Below are 20881 nucleotides of genomic sequence, written 5' to 3'. Positions count from 1 at the left end.
CAGTGACGCACTTCCTCCAGTAAGATCACACCTCCTAACAGTGCCACTCCCTATAGGCCAAACACGCGTCTGTGGGAGCCTTACCTATTCAAACCACCACACCGGACAATCATATGTTCAGCAGGTTTCTCCGGTCTTCCTTTTCTATGTAATGATTTTAGTTTTATCTCTGCATTTTCAAGGGTCTTATCTTGTGAAACTTAGTAAATCCTCCAACAATGAAACAAAACAACAAAGTATCAACCCCACCGTTTTATTTGTAAAGAACAAAGCATGAAAAGTCATATTTAAATCCAAAACCTGAAAAATCCATGTCAGTTTGTTCGATATGTTAAAGTGCTTAATATCACAATACTCTTCAGACTTTCTATTATGTTCAGATGGGGGAGGGGGAGAGAATTCCAGTTGTGACATACAGAGTTAATAATACAAAGGGAAGCAATATAATTTAAATGGAGAACTATTAAAAAACAAACAAACAAAAACACAGGGTACCTTTACATGTGGTTCAAGTGCAGCACATTCTTTTCTATGTTTTATATCCTCATTTGACCTTAATATTCCTTTCCACATCAAAATGTGTTTAAAATATACACTGGGTCCAACCCACAAGTAACTGGAACAAGCATGGCTCCTTCCTAAATAACTAAGGATATGACAGAACCCTTTCAGAGAGGGGGGACATTTACTTGATATAAATATGAATACCTCAGTTTGTCTTTCTGAAGTCAGTTTTGACCCTATCCTTGAGAGAGGCATCAGATTTGGGGAGGTATGATCACTGTTGAATTTCCTGTTCTCTTTTGCTGGGGTGCTGAGCCCAGGCCTGGGTATGCTAAGCACACGTATCAGTGAGCTCCACTCTAGCCCACCCTTGGGTTCCTTTCCTCATACTGTAACAGCACACGACTTCAAAAAGCTTCAAATTCGGTTTGATCCAGCAGATTTGTATATGTATTTTAATAGAAATAAGGGACATCTGTCTCCAAGTTATGCTAAATGATAATGCAATCGATACATTAGAAACAAAGATTTCTAAAAACACAGATGCTTGCCCAGTGTGGTGGTGCACACCTTTGATCCCAGTGCTGGGACGCAGAGGCAGGCGGAGTTCAAGGCCAGTCAGGTCTACCTGGTGAATTCCAAGACAGGCTCCAAAGCCACACAGAGAAACCATCTTGAAAAATAAACAAAAAACCAAACCAAATCAAACAAAAATATTAATTAATTAAAAAATAATAATAAAATAAATCAAACCAACCAGAGGCAAAAGACAGAGGCTTGGAAACAGATGAACTCTATCAAAGCAGAGGAGAGCTCTGCTGTCAATCAATCAAGGTGTGCTAATACTGAAATATGTAAGTTCAGAATGCTCTGTCAATACCATGAAAAGGGTCGACTAGCCTCTGTAGACCTCAGAGAAAATACAATTCCCTAAAAAAAAAAAAACCTATTGAAAAGACATCATTCCTAGATATTTTACGTTATGAGGAGCTCTGTCCCCAACGCCGTCAAACATTTTCCTGGGGATTTGATACTCTTGTCTGCTGCCTCATATTCTGAAGTACTTTAGAGATATTAACACATGCTATACAGGAATTATTATCTCCATCTATTTTTCTTTACATTTACTTATATGTGCTTACTGTCAGAAAAGTAGAAGCAACTTGGTATTATTCAGTGTTATAGCAGTTCATTAAAATAATTTCTGAAAAAGTCATGTTAAATAAACCTCACAGAGCTAGAAAAGGTACAGTAAGTATAAACATTTAAAATGAAATCTGCAAGTTTTAGGTTTCCTCTATCAGTGTTCATTCCGAGCGGGAAACAAGGTCATGCTGGGAGGCTCCACTTTGCTCTTGGGCAGTCATGGTAAGGTGCTGAGGGTCCCCTGCCTCCTGGAGCACAGACAACTTCTCATATGTAATATGCAAACCCAGTCACCATAGAGGTGACATGAAGGTGCTTGAAATTAGGGGCTTTAGTATTGAAGAAAAATACTTGGACAGTAAACTTGAAGAACTCAAGATTTTGGCAATTTTATTTTTGCCTGCTGAGGACAGAACCCCAGGTTTTGTACATGCTACCTAAACACTCTACCACTGCACCACATCTCCAGGCATAGCAAATTTAATAAAAATTAATAAAAGAAGCAGTTTTGATTTTCATTTACTTTGAGGTGATTCTAAAGTATAGTACTAGTTTAAAAAAACACACAAGAAGGGTGCCTGTTGTATGGTCCTTACAAACGTGGGCATGGAGGGCTATGTTTTGAGAAATCTGCTTCTGTTGTGATGTAAATATTTTCCATATTGACTCAGTTTGTTATAAACCACATGATAAGTCTTATCATTTGTGAGAGGTAACTCCAAACTCAGTGGGAGCATTCTTATCTATCACATCCGAAGGTCTTTACGGTGTTTCTACTCATTGATTTTATTCCATAAGGCAAAGGGAAACTCAGAGGAATGGCCATACGGGTCAGTCAGGATGCTCCCAAGAGGCCTACCTGTGTGAGCAGGTGCCGCACCTGGGAGAAGACCAGCCTTCAGGAGGATGTACGGTGGTTTTAACCAGTCACTTCACTAGTCCACCCAAATGACACTACACGGAACAGAACTTTATAGGTATTTGTTTGTTTGTTTGTTTTTTGGTATTACTGTAAGTAACAGTTTTAAGCGCACAAGTGGGAATGCAAGAGATGCAATGCCTAAGAGATTAAGGACAGTTTGTTGGGCAGGGCACTCGCTTGAATCCCCTCACTCAGGAGGCAGAGGTAGCTGGATCTCTGTGAGTTCCAGGTCAGTCTGATCTAAAGTGGAATTCCAAGGACAGCCAGGGCTACACAGGGATATTCTGTTTTACAAACGAAAAACAAAACAACAACAGAACCATTTAAGTATCAGTCCTTATTAAGTACTACAGGAATATTGCTTCATATCTGTACAGGTGAATGAAGATTCAACAGAAGAAATACGATTAGGTAAGAATGCTTTGAAGGTTGGTCTCAAGCAGCCTGGTGTGGTAAAATCCCTGTGTTGTCAAGGGGAAAAGGGCAAGAATGTAATCTTTGATTCTGTTCCCACGTATAAACCAAGAAGCCGTACTGGATGACTCAACTGTATAGCATACTAGCTTAGAATCTTCCTGGTGCTGTTTCAGGACGGTGGCCCTATGGGAAAAGGGAACAATAAAAGCCTGAAATGGACCGTTTATAGCTCCTGGATGTTTCCCATAGTAGGTTCGTGTCTCTAGAATACTTATTTTAGGTAAACAAATCTCTGGTTCACCCAGGCCATCTGGAGCCCTAAACCCTCCCTTCCCTTCCCATTCCCAGGAGCTGCTCCTCCTTGGCTGAGCTGTGTCTGATACAGGGAGGTCCCTCATCTATTAGCTTCTTCCTCTATAAATAAGGGAACGGCGCTGTTGGCAGGAGCCCAGGACCCTCAGGGGCTGCAGCCCCGCTCTTCGGCTACAAAGGGGAATAGACCCGGAGCTCTGCTGAGGCAGTTTTGCTACTAACAGGGTATCAGCGCCTAATTAGAGGTCTCCGACTTAGCAGAAGATGAAGACTTATGTAATTGCTAACATATTTATTCAGCGGCAGGGCCTGAACTGCCCTGAGCCAATCGCTTTACATTTCCCTGAACACCCAGAAAGGTTCCACTCTTTCTCCCGGCTTCTGTTATTTGCATTATCATGGTCAACAAATACTTTCACAAAAGCATTCCAAATCACACAGAGACCTCCCCTTCTTCCACATTCCTTCCATTTCCTGAGGGGGGCGGGGCAGGCGGAGAGGGTGGCTGGAACCTAACAAAAACAGGGCTGGTAGTCTAACTCTGGTTACAGACTTTAGATGGCCAAGTTAAAGTACCGAGTCACACTGGTTTTTGCAGTTATTATGACTAAACGGCTAATACTGAAATTCATTATCTCCACAGTGCTCTCAAATAACAGTAATAAAAATTCCAAGAACGAAGCTACTTCAGGCTAATCTTTCCAAAGTAAAGTAAAGAAGCTATAATCCCACACTTAAACACACTTCTCAGGACTTTCGTGTTTTCTTTCCGATGAGCCAAGCCCTTGGGACCTGGCATTTGCTGTCTGTATGTGTGTGCCTGTGTTCGGAGACAGAGCCTCACTTTATAGTCCTGTCTGGCCTGCAACTCAGAAAGATCTACCTGCCTCTGCCTCCCCAGTGCTGGGATTAAAGGTGTGCGCCACCTTTTAGTCTGCTGGAGTCTGGTATTTAAAATACTTTAACATTTCCCCAAACTGGAGAAGTGACTCATAATTCAAACGTATTGAATGGTTTATAACCCAAAGGTAGATGAGGACTCTTGTACAGTATGTAAAGCTGTGTACATTCACCACACACAGGACGGAACTCCAGGAAGGACGGCTGCTTCACAACGATGCATTATGGGTTCCTTTGTGATACCTGGAGGGTTGCGCTAGGGACACATTTACTGGCTTCTTCCTGACTAGCACCGCTCTCCCCACCCCCGACATTTTTAAGCTACTTATTTTAAGTCACAGGAATATTCAATCTAAGAAAAGTATCTTATTAGAGTAATATAATTTCTTAAAGATAGCATATTTACACACATCTAACACATGAAAATACTCTGTTTTATACTAAATTTCAGGTTCAAATGAACTACAATACAGCACTTTGCCTCGTGTGCAGAGTGGAGATTGTTCAAACTGGGCTTCTACTCCAGCACCGCCCAGGCAGTGCTCACTGTGGTCAGACCAGTCCAGAGGTCCCAGAGCTGGGGAGGGTTCAGGAGCCAGCGCAGGATGAAGAGTTTCTGTCAGCCGGTTACACGTCTACTCCTTTGATTAGAGATCCTTCCAAGACTATGGTGAAGTCCTGAATAGTCTGTAGAATTCGGATAAGGGAGTTGACAGTCATGTGGTCTCGGAGAAGTGCGCTCTCCTCATACATTCGGGTGATGGCGGGACACTCCGCTAGCAATGGAATCCACTGTGGGAGCAGGTGATCCCTGCAGATCAAACAGAAACAGCATCTGAGCGCCCTCCTGTCTTTCCCTTTAATTATCAGCCAATTGAAACAACAACACTACAATAAATTAAGAGTTCTCCTAGGAGCAGCTGTGGTGACTATGCCTGTTTAGTTCAAGCACTTGGGAAGCAGATGCAGGCAGATCTCTGAGTTTGAGGCCAGCCTAGTCTATATAATGAGTTACAGGTTAGCCACAGCTACATAGTGAAACCCTGTCTTAAAATAAAATAAAATAAAAGTTCCCCAAGGAATCTTCTCCTGGGAGGAGGCTGAAGTCTTGGGTGCAGTCAGAGGAAGAACTCACTCAAAACAAATACAAACAAACAAAAAAAAGGCAACTTGTCAAGTGACCTTGTAGGAGAGACTTGGCTCCTGACAAAGGTGGGTGGAATCCCACCTTGGTGGGACTACTTTGTAGTTATGATCTCTTATCTCTTATTCAATCCTTTTCCTTAAGTCAGAGCCTCTAGGAGATATATTTCTGTCTCTCTTCCTAATGTGGCTATATTGAATAAATAACCCTTTTTCTGCTTTTCACTACGTTTGTGAGCCTGTGTGGGTTTGTGCCATGTGCACACAATGCCTATGGAGGCCAGAAGCGGTGGCCACACCCTCTGGATCAGGGTTAGTGCTTATTTGTCGCTGGATGTGGGTGCTGGGAACTGAACTTGGGTGTTCTGAACTTCCAGAGCTGAGTCATCTCCCAGACCCTGATTTCACTATTAATTTGGCTTTTATTTGGTTTAACCAAGTAGCTGAACCTGGCTTGTAGCACAAGCTGTGACCCACAGGTCAGGCAAGAACAAAAATCAATGTACACACATTAGTATTTTCAATTGGCAGGGAAGGAGTTAGATGGTGACCAATCTGGCCAAATTCTGTGCTAATGTTAGCATACTTAGGAAATGAGTTTACATATTGGTCACACCCTGTTCCCCACCCTCCTGCCTGTCTAGGAATCAGGGTGCCCAGCTGCAGGCTTGTAATGAAAAAACTTCTCCATTCTCAGAAAGACGTAGGAATAGAACATACTTCCATCATCTGGGCTGATTCCCCTCCTCAGAGACCCTGCCATGCTGTCTGCACACGCAAGGGCCTGACCATGTAAATGTTAGGTCTCACTCCATGCCGACGGCTCCTCCCAGCACTTCTCCCCCTGCCCTTCCTTAAACCTCTCCATCTCAGGGGCTTTGCTTCCCTTCCCCCAGCCACCTCTCTTGATCACAGGGTCCTCTCTTGCGCTCTCTCCCTATGGTCCAGTTTAGTCTGTTGGCCATGTTCAGCCTGGACTCTTCCCTCTGCCTGCTTTCTCCCCGACACCTACAGTAAAAATCTCCATACTTTAGGAGTCATATCATCCTTTTATTTCATTTTTGTTGTTGCTGTTGTTTTTGTTTTTCTGAGACAGGGTTTCTCTGTAGCTTTGAGGCCTGTCCTGGAACTACCTCTTGTAGACCAGGCTGGTCTCGAACTCACAGAGATCCACCTGCCTCTGCCTCCCGAGTGCTGGGATTAAAGGCATGCACCACCACCACCTGGCTCTTTTTATTTCATTTCTTTGTTCACTTAATAACTTTGCCAATTAACTCAGCATCCCTTGCTGGGATCCACCTCAGTGTCCCTCTCAAAACCTCCTGTGTAAGTGCTGGCTGGGAAAGCTTTCTCTTAGCTCTCCTTATTTAGTTCATTCTAGCACCAAATTTACCCAGAGATTTGGGGTGGTGGTGAGAGAAATAATAAATGAGTTAAGGGCAGACATTCATGACTTCAAAGTTAAATAGTTTATCTCCTTTAATCTCCCCCCACCCCCAGGATTTCTTTATGTAGCCCTGGCTGTCTTGGAACTCACTCCGTAGACCTTACTGGCCTTAAACTGACAGAGATCCTCCTGCCTCTGCCTCCTGAGTGTGGGGATTAAAGATGTTCACCACCACCACCTGGTTTCTTTTGATTTTTTTTTAAGATTTATTTATTTATTTTGTTTACAGTGTTCTGTCTGCATGTGTGCCTGCAGACCAGAAGAGGGCACCAGATTTCTTTACAGATGGTTGTGAGCCACCATGTGGTTGCTGGGAATTGAACTCATGACCTCTGGAAGAGCAGTCAGTGCTCTCAACTGCTGAGCCATCTCTCCAGCCCTCTTTTAATGTTTTTTATATTACTACTATTATTATAAATATTTTTAGTGGTGCTAGGGGTAGAACCCCAGGGTCTTGTGCACGTTAGGCAAGCACTCTGGCACTGGTTTACATTTCAAGATTGTTTGCTTAAAAAATAAAATATCAGAGCCGGGCGGTGGTGGTGCACTTGGGAGGCAGAGACAGGTGGATCCCTGTGAGTTCAAGATCAGCCTGGTCTACAAGAGCAAGTTCCAGAATAGGCTCCAAAACTACAGAGAAACCCTGTCTCAAAAAAATAAAATAAACAAATAAATAAAATATCATGGCTCAGTGGGTAAAGGTGCTTGTTGCCAAGTCTGATTATTTGAGTTTGAGACTTGGTTCCCATATGGATTCTCAAAAATTGTGTTCTGACTTCCATTTAGATTCCTGCCATATCTGAGGCTGGAGAGACGGCTCAGTGGATAAGAGCATTGCTTGCTCTTCCAAAGGTCTTGAGTTCAATTCCCAGCAACCACATGGTGGTTCACAACCATCTGTAATGGAGTCTGGTGCCCTCTTCTGGCCTGCAGGCATACACACAGACAGAACATTGTATACATAATAAATAAATAAATAAATATTTTTAAAAAAGGGGTGGGGGCTGGAGAGATGGCTCAGAGGTTAAGAGCATTGCCTGCTCTTCCAAAGGTTCTGAGTTCAATTCCCAGCAACCACATGGTGGCTCACAACCATCTGTAATGAGGTCTGGTGCCCTCTTCTGGCCTGTAGGCATACACACAGATAGAATACTGTATAAATAATGAATAAATAAATATTTAAAAAAAAAAGATTCCTGACATATCCCCAACCCCACGCCCCTAGACACACACACAGAGAAATAAACAAATGTGGTGGTGGCACACGCCATTAAACCCAGCATCCGGAGGCAGGGGCAAGCAGATCTCTGAGTTTGAGGCCAGCCTGGCCTACAAAGCAAGTTCCAGGACAGCCAGGACTACACAGAGAAACCCTGTCTCAAAAAACAAAAAAAGAATTCCAGTACAATTAACAACCACTTAAAGCCTTTTTCTTTTTTCTAGTTGTAAACCTACAATATTCTACTATTCCAGGAATCTGGCCAGAAGCCCTATTTATAGGGAAGAGGCATATTCTAAACCCCTTATTGCACACCAGTGACTCTGGATTTTACCTAAACAGACTATAATTCCATCTAAGGCATCTCCAGAGCCACCCTATAATCTTAGCTTTATCAAAAGACAGAAAAATGGGGGCAGGGAGTAGTTTCTGAGACACTTTTTGAGATGTAATTTGAGACCCACCAAAATGCTAAAATATTATTTGAAGAGTTTCCTTGAGAAGCCTGGAGCCCGTACTCATCCTGGGCACACCTTACTCCTTACTACACAGCTACGGTTCTCCCTTGAGGAGTCCAGACTGCACACTCAGGTGTTTCTTCCACTTCTTTACTTATGTGCGTCTCTTTCTCCTAAGCCTAGCGTCTAAGATCTATATTAAGATATCTTGTTTTAATAACAAACAAAACAAAACAAAGCAAAACAAAACAAAACAAAACAAAAGAGCACACACCTGTAATCCCAGCACTCAGGGAGGCAGAGGCAGGTGAATTTCTGTGAGTTCAAGGCCAGCCTGGTCTACAAGAGCTAGTTCCAGGACAGGCTCCAAAGCTACAGAGAAATCCTGTCTTGAAAAACAAACAAACAAACAAACAAAAAACAAAACTATCTTGTTTTAAAAATGCTTTTTTTTAAAAAAAATTATTTTAAGCAAAGCATGGTGGCAAATGCATTTAATCCCAGCACTCAGGAGGCAGAGGCAAGCGAATCTCTGTGAGTTCGAGGCCAGCTTAGTCTACAGAGCAAGTTCCAGGACAGCTAGGGCTGTTACACAGAGAAACCCTGTCTTGAAAAACAAAAAGCAAAAGAGAAAACAAAAACAAACAAAAAACCCCAAAACAAAAAAAGTATTTTAATTTTTCCTGAATCTATTTATTTATTCCCCCCCCCTTTCCACCCAGTGCTAGGGACCGAACCCATGTCCTTTTGCACATTGGTCGGGGTTCTACCACTAAGCTCCACCCACCCCCAGCCCTTTTTCTGTATTTTGAGGCAGTGTCTCACGAATTCCCTAGTCTGCTCTTGAACTTGCTCTGTGGCCAAGGCAATGCCTAAACTTGTGGTTTGTCTGTCTTTGCCTCCTGAAGAGCTGGTATTACAGAGCAGTGCCATGAGGAATGACTGCTTTGTTACTATGTGATTTTGGGATAGTTTGCTAATGTATTTGGGTCTCATCTCTTTCCTATTTTCTCACTTATAAAACAGGTAGATGGGGGCTGGAAACATGGCTCAGTGTTAAATAGTACTTGCTGCTTTTGCAGAGGATCTAGGTTCAGCTTCCAGGACCCACGTGGTACTCACAACTGACTCCAGTGCTCTCCTCTGGTTTCTACAGGCACCAACCACTTAGCCCATATACATATGCAGGCAAAAGAACATACATGTATTTATTTTTGGTTTTTAGAGACAAGATTTCTCTCTGGCTGTCCTGGAATTTGATTTGCAGACAAGGCTGGCCTTGAACTCAAAGGTCTTCCCTTCTTTGTTTCCTGAGTGCTGGGATTAATGGTGTGAGCCACCACACCTGGCAAGGAAACCATTTACACACAGAATAAAAATACAGAAATCTTTTTAAGAAATGGGTATATCAGTTGCTATTGTAACACAAAGTTAATGAGAAAACAGCAGTCTCATAATAAAAGTTGGAAAGAAGAAACCCAAGAAAAATGGGCATAACCCGGTATAACTTTCCTAGACTCACGCTACCCACACACAGAAATAAGAAAAGCCTAACTCTGACTCTGTACCTTGTTCCAAGGCAAACTAGGATCTGGAATTTGCCGTCCTTCCCGATGCTCCTGGGTGCAGTATTTATAGCGTTCACATAGTGGCAGAAGGTTTTGCAAGATGATTTCTGAATGAGCACATCATCTTCATTGTCTAAAATCTGGTCAGTAGTTTCAAAATAAGCCACTGCTTTCTCTGAGGAAGACAAGCAGAATCACACCACATTACACTCTATATGTAGAAAAATCATCTGATTTACTCTGGAAACTCTACTGAGGCTTGGCACCATTGTTAGCCCTCTAATCCAAATCATGACTTTTCACTGACTTCAGAATGAATCGCAGAGATCTGTGGTTCGTGACATAACACTGATTTGGTGCCGGGACCTAAAGGAGCCTGGTGGAGCACTGACTAAATCAGCGAACAGAGATGCAGTAAACAGACATCAGAGCCAGGAGAAATAAAATAAATTCTAAGCTTTCCAGAAAGGGGGGAAACAAATCACTCTTAGCTGTCTTGTCAATTTTCCTTTCTTTGCTTAAAAGTTCTGAGTTCATGTAGGCCTGCTTTACAAACACAATACGGCTCACTGAACCTTTAAAGAAACTGGGAGCTAAAATTCTTCATAACTAAAGAAAAAAATCACAAAACTTAGGATCCTTTTAAAAAGATTTATTTATCTTTATTTTATATGTATGGGAGATTTGCCTGCCTGCCTGCCTGCCTGTCTGTGTACCATGGGAATACAGTATCTTCAGAAGCCAGTGAAGGGCATTAGATCCTTGGAACCAGTTAAGGAGAGTTGTACGCCATCATGTGGATGCTGGGAACCGAACCCAGGTTCTCTGGAAGAGCAGCAAGTGCTCTTAACTGCTGAGTCATCTCTCCAGACCCCTCCTTTATTTTATTAAATACTTATTTTATGTGTGTGTGAGGCAACTTGTGGTAGTCAGTTCTCTCTTTACACCTTGTAGGGCCCTGGGATCAGACTCAATTCTTCTACTCGTTGAGCCCTCATTACTCTAAAAACATATGAGTGTATACTGCTTTTTATTTATTTAAAATGTTAGCTTTCGGGGTTTTTTAAAGAAACATTTCAGTGGCTTTATAATAGCAAACTTCTACTTAATTTACCTACGAAGTCCCAGATGAAGACATTCTTGTGAAAGATGCGGGCAGATTTGAACCCATGATGGAAAACTTGTTCCAGTGCAGCAACCAGGCCATTTTCTCCACACAGCAGCACCGTGAGGCTTCCTCTCTGTAAACCATAAGGTTAACACAGTGACAAAACAAAAACAGAAACAACACTAGAGGGGCTGGACAGATGGCTCAGAGGTAAAGAGCTGGCTGCTCTTTCAGGACTGGGGTTCAGGTCCCACAACCACATTACAGCTCACAACTACCCTTAACTATAGCTCCAGGGGAATCACTGTTCGTTTCTATCTTTCCAGGAATCAGGCACGTATGTAGCACACAGACATACATGCAAGCAAAAAACTTATATCTAAGAAATAAAGTAACCCCCACCCCACCCCAAACAATGACCACACTAGAGAAACAAGAGCTGAGTGAGGCAGCCAGGCGGGGGTAGTGCATGACTTTAATCCAGCACTCACGAGCAGAGACAGGCAGAGTGAGGCCAGTTGGTCTGTATAAAGAGAGCTACAGGAGAGCCAGGGCTACACAAAGAAACTGTCTCAAACAAAACAAAACAAAACAAAACAAAACAAAACAAAACAAAACAAAACAAACAAAAGGGTCTACCCATAGGAACATAACAGTTTCACTGCCCCATAATACCTCCTTTTCAGGTTTGTGGAAGTGCTTCACGATGTTGTTCACAGCTTCTCCAATCCCTTCCTGGATCTGTCCAGCATTGGGCTCTGCAAAACAATCAATATTGTTGACATTTAAAAAAAAGATTCATTTATTATGTATACAGTGATCTGTATACATATATATGCATGCATGTATATGTGTGTATGTATATATGTCCTATTGTTTACATTCTTGTCAGAAATAAATAAACCAAAATACTATGGGATGATTAACTGTAAGTCTCTGTAGGAAAAACTCCATCTTAAGCAAGCTAGCTTTTTCCAGAGACTCAATGCAGTTTGCCAATGGACAAAATGGCCAAGTCCAAGGGTTTGATGCACTTGAAAGGAATCCAAGAAATCCTCAAATCCCAGCCACACTACCTACAAACTATAATTCAAGTCAAATTGGTGCGGGACAATTAATTGTCTGTATTCTGTTAATTATGCCTTAAATAAATGCTGACTGGCCAATAGCCAGGCAGGAAGTATAGGTGGGACAACCAGACAGGAAGTAGAGGCAGGTCAATGAGAACAGGAGAATTCTGGGAAGGAGGAAGCCCATTACTTCCCAGTCCTGCCCAGACACAAGGCAGAAGATAGGAAGATGTGACCTGCCCTGCTGAAAAAGGTACTGAGCCATGTGGCTAACACAGATAAGAATAATGGGCTAATATAAGTTATAAGAGTTAATAAAAAGCCTGAGCTAATGGGCCAATCAGTTTATCATTAATATAGACCTCTGTGTGATTTCTTTGGGGCTAAATGGCTGAGGGACCTGGTGGGAGAACAGAAATCAGGCAGGTTAGAAACTCCACCAACATCAAATGTCTAATTTTCTCTGGTTTTTCTCAATTGAAAATAACTTAAAAACAAACAAAAAAAAAACCTAACAAACTAACAAACACTCAGCCCTGAGAAAACAGAACAAGATATTCAATGCAATCACCTGGCACCTATCATGAAGCGCCAACAACTCTCTAGATGTGAGGGGTGGAGTGGGAAGACCCCTTCATCATTCATCATTACTCAGAGGTTCCCTGCCAAGAATCTTGTGGGTGTGTGCTAAGACAGCTGAGGCCCTCAATGACCCACGTGAAGTTCTGCTGCTGTGGTTTAAGGGAAGAGGCCAGGTGATGCCCTGGCTAGAGGTTAGGCTTTCTTCTCTTCCTGACTGGTCACTCTCCTTGCTCCATTTTACCCATGAGCACTTGTTCATCTAAGCCTCTTTCTAGACAGCTTGGAAGGCTGCTGGAATGGGACCTGAATCACTGTGGTAGTTAGAATGACTCCCATAGGCTCATATATTTGAATGCTTGGTCCCAAGTTGGTGGAACTATTTAGGAAGGATTAGGAGGAGTGGCCTTGTTAAAGGAAGTATGTATGTCACTGGTGGTGTGCTTTGAGGTTTCAAAAGCCCCCCCCCCCCCCCGTATGCCTCAAGAATGCAGTTCAAAGTACAAGCTTTCATGTACTGCTTCAGAGCCTCACCTACCTGCCTGCTGCCATGCTTCCTGCCAGACTGTCATGGACCTACCCTCTGAAACTAGCAACCCGAATTAAATGCTTTCCTTTAGAATTTGCCTTGGTCATGATGTTTTAATCACAGCAACAGAAAAGTAACTAAGGTAAAACAACCTTGCATACCACATACTAAAACTAATCATTTATTTTTAGGGTCTTATGTAGCTCCAGCTGCTATCAAACTCACTATGAATTTGAGGATGTGGATGGCTTTGTACTTCTGATCCTCTTACTTGGACATTTTGAACAGTGGAATTATTAACCGGAGTCACCATGCCTGGTTTATGTGATGCTGAGAACTGAACCAAGCACTTCCTTCTTGTTAGACAAGCCGTCTCGAGAGGTATGACATCCACGTCATGGTTTGGAGCAGAATGGCCTCCACAGCCTCATATATTTGATTTTTTTTTTTTTTTTTTGGTTTTTTGAGACAGGATTTCTCTGTGGTTTTGGAGCCTGTCCTGGAACTAGCTCTTGTAGACCAGGCTGGTCTCGAACTCACAGAGATCCGCCTGCCTCTGCCTCCCGAGTGCTGGGATTAAAGGCATGCGCCACCACAGCCCGGCCAGCCTCATATATTTGAATGCTGCATGTCTGGTTCCCAGTGGTAGACTGTTTATGAAGGAGTAGGAGGTATGTCAATGAGGATGGGCTTTGAGGTTTCAAAGATTTGTTTATTTGTATATATGGATGTTTTGTCTGCATCAGATCCCACAGGATTACAGTTATAACTGGTTGTGAGCCACCATGTGAGTACTGGGAATTAAACTCTTAACCATGGAGCCATCTTTCCAGCCCCATGGGTTTTTTTTTTTTCTGTCCTCATCTTGTGAATCAAATGTGAACTCTAAGGTACTGCCCCAGCACCACTGCCAGACGGTCACCATAGTAACAGTGGACTAATCCTCTGACACTGTAGGCAAAGTCCCAATTAAATGCTTTTCTCTCTTTCTCTCTCTCTTTCTCCCTTTCTCCCTTCCCTTCCCTTCCCTTCCCTTCCCTTCCCTTCCCTTCCCTTCCCTTCCCTTCCCTTCCCTTCCCTTCCCTTCCCTTCCCTTCCCTTCCCTCCTGTCTGTCTTTTTTTGAGACAAAGTTTCTCTACGTAGCCTCGGCTGTTCCGGAAGTTACTATGTAGACCAGGCTGGCCTTGAACTCCTGAATGCTGGGATTGAAGGAATATGTCACCACAGCCTGGCTTAAATCTTGCTTAGATCATGGTGTTTTGCCATAGCAATAGAGCAAGCAGTAACTAAGACAATCCTTGATTCCAAGAATAGTTTTAAAATAAAAAAAAGGTAAGCAAATTTTATCTAGAGTCAGAAGTATAGATAAGCAATAAGAGAAAAATGGGGTGTCTGTGGGCAGAGGTAGGCAATTCTTTGTGAGTTCAAGGACAGCCTGGTCTACTTAGTGAGTTCCAGACCACATAGGAATACAGAGTGAGACCCTGCCAAAAAAATAAAAAAAACAAAAAAAGGTGTGTGTATCTGTAGCTTGCAGCTCCAGGGGATTCACTACCCTCTTCTGGCCTTCAAGGGCATCCCCACCCCAGCCCCACAGATAAAATAAATCTTAAAAGGGGAAAGGAAGCTGCTTAGTTCTACAGCAAATGCTTGGCACACAAAGCCTTTCTTTCAGAGACCACGTGATATGATAGCTTCTTAGGCAAGGCATGGTAGGCCACACCTTTAACCCCAGCATTTGGGACAGAAGCAGGTGCCTCTCTGTAAACTCAAGGTCAGTGCCAGGGGTGGGGTGGGGTGTGGGGTGAGATGGGGTGAGAGGATGCATGCAGGCACACACAGGCATGCTCTTGCACACGTGAAGGTATTGGGTATCTTCCTTTAACAATCTCCACCTGAGGCTCCAAAGCCACAGAGAAACCCTGTCTCGAAAAACCAAAAAAACAAAAAAAAAACAAAAAAAAACCAATCTCCACCTGAGACCTCACTGATCTCAGAGCTCTCAGGCTGTGTTGTGTTAGGCATTAGATCTCTGGTTACAGGGTTCCTCTGCCGCCGATGCAATAAGCCAAATCAAGCAGAATTAATAAACCCAGATTTAATAAACAGGGCAATGCAAAGCAGAGCAGCCCTGGGTTACTCTTAGAAGTGCAGGAAAGAGACCACAAGGCAAATCTATGGGCTGGGCCTTAAACAGCCTGTAGGCGGTCTTGAGCAGTTCCAGGGGAGCAGCTGCCAATGGCAGGCTTTCCCAGGGGCGGGGTCTGGGATAGGAGGAGTGGGTGCTGGCCTGTGAGATACTTGACTAAAGACCATCTATCTTACTTGAGATACTTGACTCAAGACCATTTATCTTACTTGTCTACTTATTTACATTTTTTCTCCCCAAACAACTCCTTGAATCTTGCATTTTAAAATTTATTTTTATTACTTTAGCTATGTGTATGTATGTGGTTGGGGTCAGGTGTGTGCATACGAGTGCACTCTGCCTGTAGAGGCCAGAGGTGGTTGTGTGCTGCCTGATGTCTCTGGAAGAGCGGTATGCTCTCCACTGCGGAGCATCTCTCCGGTCCCCTATTTACCTTACATTTCTGAGACAGGGTCTCTCACGGAACCTGGTGCTCATCAGTCTGGCTAGGCCGGCTGGTCAATGAGTTCTACACCTCCCACACTGGGAATCGAACTCAGATTTTTATGCTTGGGAAGAAAGCATTTCACTTTCCGAGTCACTCCCCAGCCCCTTGTTTTTAAAACCCCTCATCATAATCCATCAACACAACTGGAAGATGGGCCACAGAAGCCTACAACACCCGAGGTACACTGGAGACAACTCACTGGCAGGCTTCCCCGTTAGGGAAGTAATACTGAGTCTCCTGGTTGTCGTGGGAGACTTCTGCTGTGGTGGAGTCCGACACTGCTTTCCCAGGTCTTCATCTGAAGCCGATGTCATCAATTCTCCAATAAGAATTCTCTCCAAACTTCCATCATCAATGCCTTTCCCCAGCCACCGCCCACATGGGAATCTGATAGGGTAGAGGGAAAAAAATCTTTTGAATCTACTTCTGTTGTTGTTGTGAATTTACTCCAGTCTCCAGAGATCCCATGAATCTCCATTTTTAAAACTAGATTTTAGTTTTCTTTTCATTTTGAGATAGGAGTCTTACTATGTTGCTAAGGCTATCCTAAAATTTACTATGTGAAGGCTATCAGGCTGGTTCCTACCTCCAGGCAATCTTCTGTCTTAGTTTCTAGAATACTGGGATTACAGGTGTTTCTGACATGACTGGCTTCTACTAGTTTTAATTAAAGGTTTAAAAATGGCATTGTAAGTAGCACAAATAATAAAAACCCAGAGGCAGATACTGGGGTTCAAGCTGAAGATCAGAAAAGCAAAGCAGGAAGGCAATGGTGGCACACACCTTTAATCCTGGCACTTGGGAGGCAGAGGCTGGGGATCTCTGTGAGTTTGAGGCTAGCCTGGTCTACAAAAGCTAGCTCCAACAGAAACTCTGTCTCAAAAAACCAACCAAAGTGGGGGGAAGGGGAGAGGGGTGGGAGGAGGGGGAGAAGAATGGGAGGAGGGGGAGGGAAATGGGAGGCTGGGAGGAGGTGGAAATTTGTTTTTTTTTCTTTCTTTTCTTTATTCTCCTTTTATCAATAAAAAAAAAAAAACCAACCAAAAAAACCAAACAACCAAACAAACACCCCCCCCCCCAACCAACAACAACAAATCAAAGCAGCCATGCCACCAGAGAGTTCTCACCTCTACCAAGGCTCAGACAAACTGAGGTGATCCTGTCCTCAGCATAGTGCTCTCCACCAAAGCTCAGACTGCAGACTGAGCCCTCAGCTCCTGTCTCCTCCCATCTCTCTAGTGCTGGAATTAAAGGTACCCACCACCACTGCCTGGCTTCTAAGGTAACCAGTGTGGCTGCTGGGATTAAAGGTGCGCACCACCACTGTCTGGCCTGGATGGCTGACTAGTGTGGCTGCTTTGCACTCTGATCTTCTGGCAAGCTTTATTTATTAAAACACAAATAAAATATCACTATAACTGTAGGTGGAGTCCATGATGCTAATATGAAAACACCAAGTCCTCTTAACCATCAAGCTGTTTCTGTAGCTTTCACAGTCCTGGGGCTGGACTCACAGGCAGTTGTGAGCTGCCTGAGAAGGCTGCTGGGATCTGAACCTGGTTTACCTGCAAGAGTATCAGGTGCTCTTAACTGCTGGGCCATCTCTTCAGACCCCGTATTAATTATTGTTATTATTATTTTCTCTCTATGTAGCCTTGGCTGTTCTGGAACTCGTTTTGGAGACCAGGGGCCTCAAACTTACAGAACTCTGCCTGTCTCTGCCTCTTCGGTGCTGGGATTTAAGATGTACTCTACCAGGGGCTGGAGAGATGGCTCAGTGGTTAAGAGCATTGCCTGCTCTTCCAAAGGTCCTGAGTTCAATTCCCAGCAACCACATGGTGGCTCACAACCATCTGTAAAGAGGTCTGGCGCCCTCTTCTGGCCTTCAGGCATACAGACAGAATATTGTATACATAATAAATAAATAAATAAATATTTAAAAAAAAAAAGATGTACTCTACCACACCTGGCCAATTTTAGGTTCTATAAATAGAACAAAATACCCCCCCCCCAAAAAAAAACAAGTTCAGGAGGTAGTGGCAATGCTTTAGGAAAATTTAAAACATTTAGCTACCTAAGAGCTCCAAGACAAAGATTCTGCTCCTCCTGAGTCCATTTACTCACCTGTATGTGTGTCCTGTGATTTCATTTCTGACCATGACACAATCCACCAGCCATTTAGCTAACAGTCCGGAGTTATCGTGGCCGATCTGAGCGGTGGTGAGCTTCCCCAGGTTCTGGCACTGTACAGACAGGACCACACATTATTCTGTACTCAAGTCTTTTCTACTCCCTTTCAGCGTTGGCAGCGGACTTTGGCTCTATCCAACACTCACAGAGACCTACCCTGTCCAATGTGCTAGGTTTAACGCCACAGACAATCTCCGTGTATTCTTTGCTCCGGGGCCCTCATACAAGGAGGCAGGGGTGGACACTGACTATGGGGTGAGGGCTTGAGGTGCTGGACTAGAGATGCAAACAACCCTTAGAAGAATACTGGAGAAGTAGCATTTGCTTCTACTGGAGAAACCCAGAAACAGAACCACTGATAAAGATTCACGCCTTGCCTGAAGGGTGAAGATTTCAGTAAGTAGGGAGGGGTTTTATTTAGATTGGCTTACAGCAAATAGCTCATTTAAAGAAACCACTAACTGATATTTGTACATTTTTAACAAGGGACTGGGGGTATAGTTCAGCAGTAAAGAGCTTATCTAGCATGATCATCTCACCTAAGAGGGATATTTTCTCCCAGTCTGTGCCTGAAGCTGCCCTAATAGCAAACCTACACATACTGTATTTCCCTACATGCACTGTGACGTGTCACAAATACCAGGTCTTTCCACGCTCTACGCTCTGGGTCCTTCTCTGCAACACTACTCTTAGGCTGTGGGGCCACTAGTAAGTGAAGTAAAGGCTACAACAACACAAGGCACTGCCACACCTAAATACTTAATCTGATAACCTAAATGCTAAGTGATGAATGGAAGGTTAGCACACACACACACACACACACACGCACACAAACACACAGTCACGCTAGACAAAGGCAGAATTCAAGGCCGACACGGGAACAGCCTGTCACTGTGCTAATCATAACAGTGCACAATCAGAAAACTTCTAATGTGGATCGAGGGTGTAGCTCAGTGGTAGAATTCTTGCTGACCATGTGTAAGGTCCTGGGTTTGTTCCTTTGTAACAAAAACCAAGAATGTGTAAACAACTCTCACACTCAAAATCTTTAATTTTTTAATTTAATTTAACTTTATTTTAGAGATAGGGTTCCTGTGTGTAGCTTGGGAGCCTGTCCTGGAACTCGCTCTGTAGCCCAGGCTAGCCTTGAACTCACAAAAGATTCATCTGCCTCTGCCTCCTGAGTCCTGGGATTAAAGGCATGAACCACCACCACCCGGCTTTTGTTTTGTTTTTGAGACAGTTTCATTATGTAGCTGAGGACGGTTTTGAACTTGCAACAATTCTTCTGCTTCTATCTCCTGAGTGCTGGGACTCCAGGCATATGCCCCCATGCCTGGCCTTTTATTTTTATTATTTTGCTTTTTGAGACAGGAACTCATGTTACCCAGGCTAACCTCAAACCTGCTACTTAGCAGAGGATGGCCTTGAACTTCTGACCCTCCTGTGTCTGTTCTCAAGTGCCAAGGTTACAGGAATACACCACAGTGCTCAGCTTCTATATTTCTGGACCACAACCGCAGAAAGTGAAATTATGAATGAACTGTAGAATAAATGTTCCTACATTTATGCTCTTTGTGGACAAGTAAAAAACAAAGCAATAGGCCGGGCGGTGGTGGCGCACGCCTTTAATCCCAGCACTCGGGAGGCAGAGGCAGGCGGATCTCTGTGAGTTGGAGACCAGCCTGGTCTACAGAGCTAGTTCCAGGACAGGCTACAAAGCCACAGAGAAACCCTGTCTCGAAAAAAAACCAAACAAACATAAAACAAAAAACCAAAGCAATGGTAATAGGAATTATAAAAAATGGATGAGAATTAAATTCTGACTGAAAAAGTCTGATAACGAAAGGATCACAGACGGACGACATGCTGGACTGAATGAAATGTCAGAGCTCTAAGTTCTGAAAGAATTTGCCTTGTTTATCAATGGAAGGCATCATGTGACCCAGCTGTGAGGGACATGCTGACAGTTTTTGTAAACCCTCAAGGTTTTAAACTTTTACATGCAAATAGATGTGAATCTGCCACATACATAAAGCCAAATGGACCGCTGGGCTATGGATTATGATTCCAAGTAAAAAGGGCTCTTCCTAGACCCCAACAGAAATTAATCAGAACTACTTCTTTTCTGAAATGCAAACAGGTTATCTTAGTCCTCGCATGTCAGGACCAACCCGAATGCAGGCTCAAACATATGGAAATACCTTACTAGTGATACGCAAAACTGCAACATGAAAAGTCATATTTACAGGGGCCGGGTGTTAGCGACACAGAGGCAGGCAGATCTCTGAGTTCAAGGCCAGCCTGGTTCACAGAATGAATTCCAGGACAGCCAGGGCTGTTACCCAGAAAAACCCTGTCTTGAAAAGCAAAGCAAAATAAAACAATATTCTTCTATAAATGCCACTATGTGCTTCAAAAGCCATAAGCATGGACGTCAGTTCTCTGGGTCTGAGGAGAAACCAGGGAAAACACTTATTTAATTACAGTTTCTGTTTGTCATGTTCTGTGTTAGGCACTGGGCATCAAGGAACAGGACCTGGTAAAGCCTACAACAAGTAGAAAAACGGGGATTAGCAATGAAACAAAAAGCAAACTAGTGTAAGCTGCTCCAGACAATTATAGGGACATAATAACAAGATGATCCTGTATGCTCGCATATTCCTTTATTTCATTTGCTTCACAAAAAAATGAAAAAACCAAACCAGAGTTCTTCTGTAGAAGTAAAAAGG

At 43.4% G+C, this 20881-nt stretch overlaps 1 protein-coding gene across 4 annotated transcripts in view; it reads right to left on the bottom strand.

Annotated features, from left to right (window-relative positions):
- Positions 1–237: 237 nt before the first annotated feature.
- Positions 238–20881, bottom strand: part of Dennd5b (DENN domain containing 5B) — a 117399-nt gene continuing 96755 nt past the window's right edge. For all 4 annotated transcript variants that reach the window (XM_075982219.1, XM_075982220.1, XM_075982222.1 and 1 more), the window contains 6 exons: positions 18084–18202; positions 16159–16346; positions 11820–11902; positions 11151–11277; positions 10037–10211; positions 238–5012 (listed from right to left, as the gene is read on the bottom strand). In XM_075982219.1, coding sequence (XP_075838334.1) covers positions 4829–5012; positions 10037–10211; positions 11151–11277; positions 11820–11902; positions 16159–16346; positions 18084–18202 — 876 coding nt within the window. In that variant the 3' untranslated portion in view covers positions 238–4828. The remainder of the gene's footprint in view (positions 5013–10036; positions 10212–11150; positions 11278–11819; positions 11903–16158; positions 16347–18083; positions 18203–20881) is intronic.

The sequence above is a fragment of the Microtus pennsylvanicus genome, chromosome 8 (assembly GCF_037038515.1).
Source record: "Microtus pennsylvanicus isolate mMicPen1 chromosome 8, mMicPen1.hap1, whole genome shotgun sequence".
NCBI classification, from domain to species: domain Eukaryota; kingdom Metazoa; phylum Chordata; class Mammalia; order Rodentia; family Cricetidae; genus Microtus; species Microtus pennsylvanicus.
The sequence above is the reverse complement of the archived record's forward strand: the minus strand, read 5'-3'. Positions and strand labels throughout refer to the sequence as shown.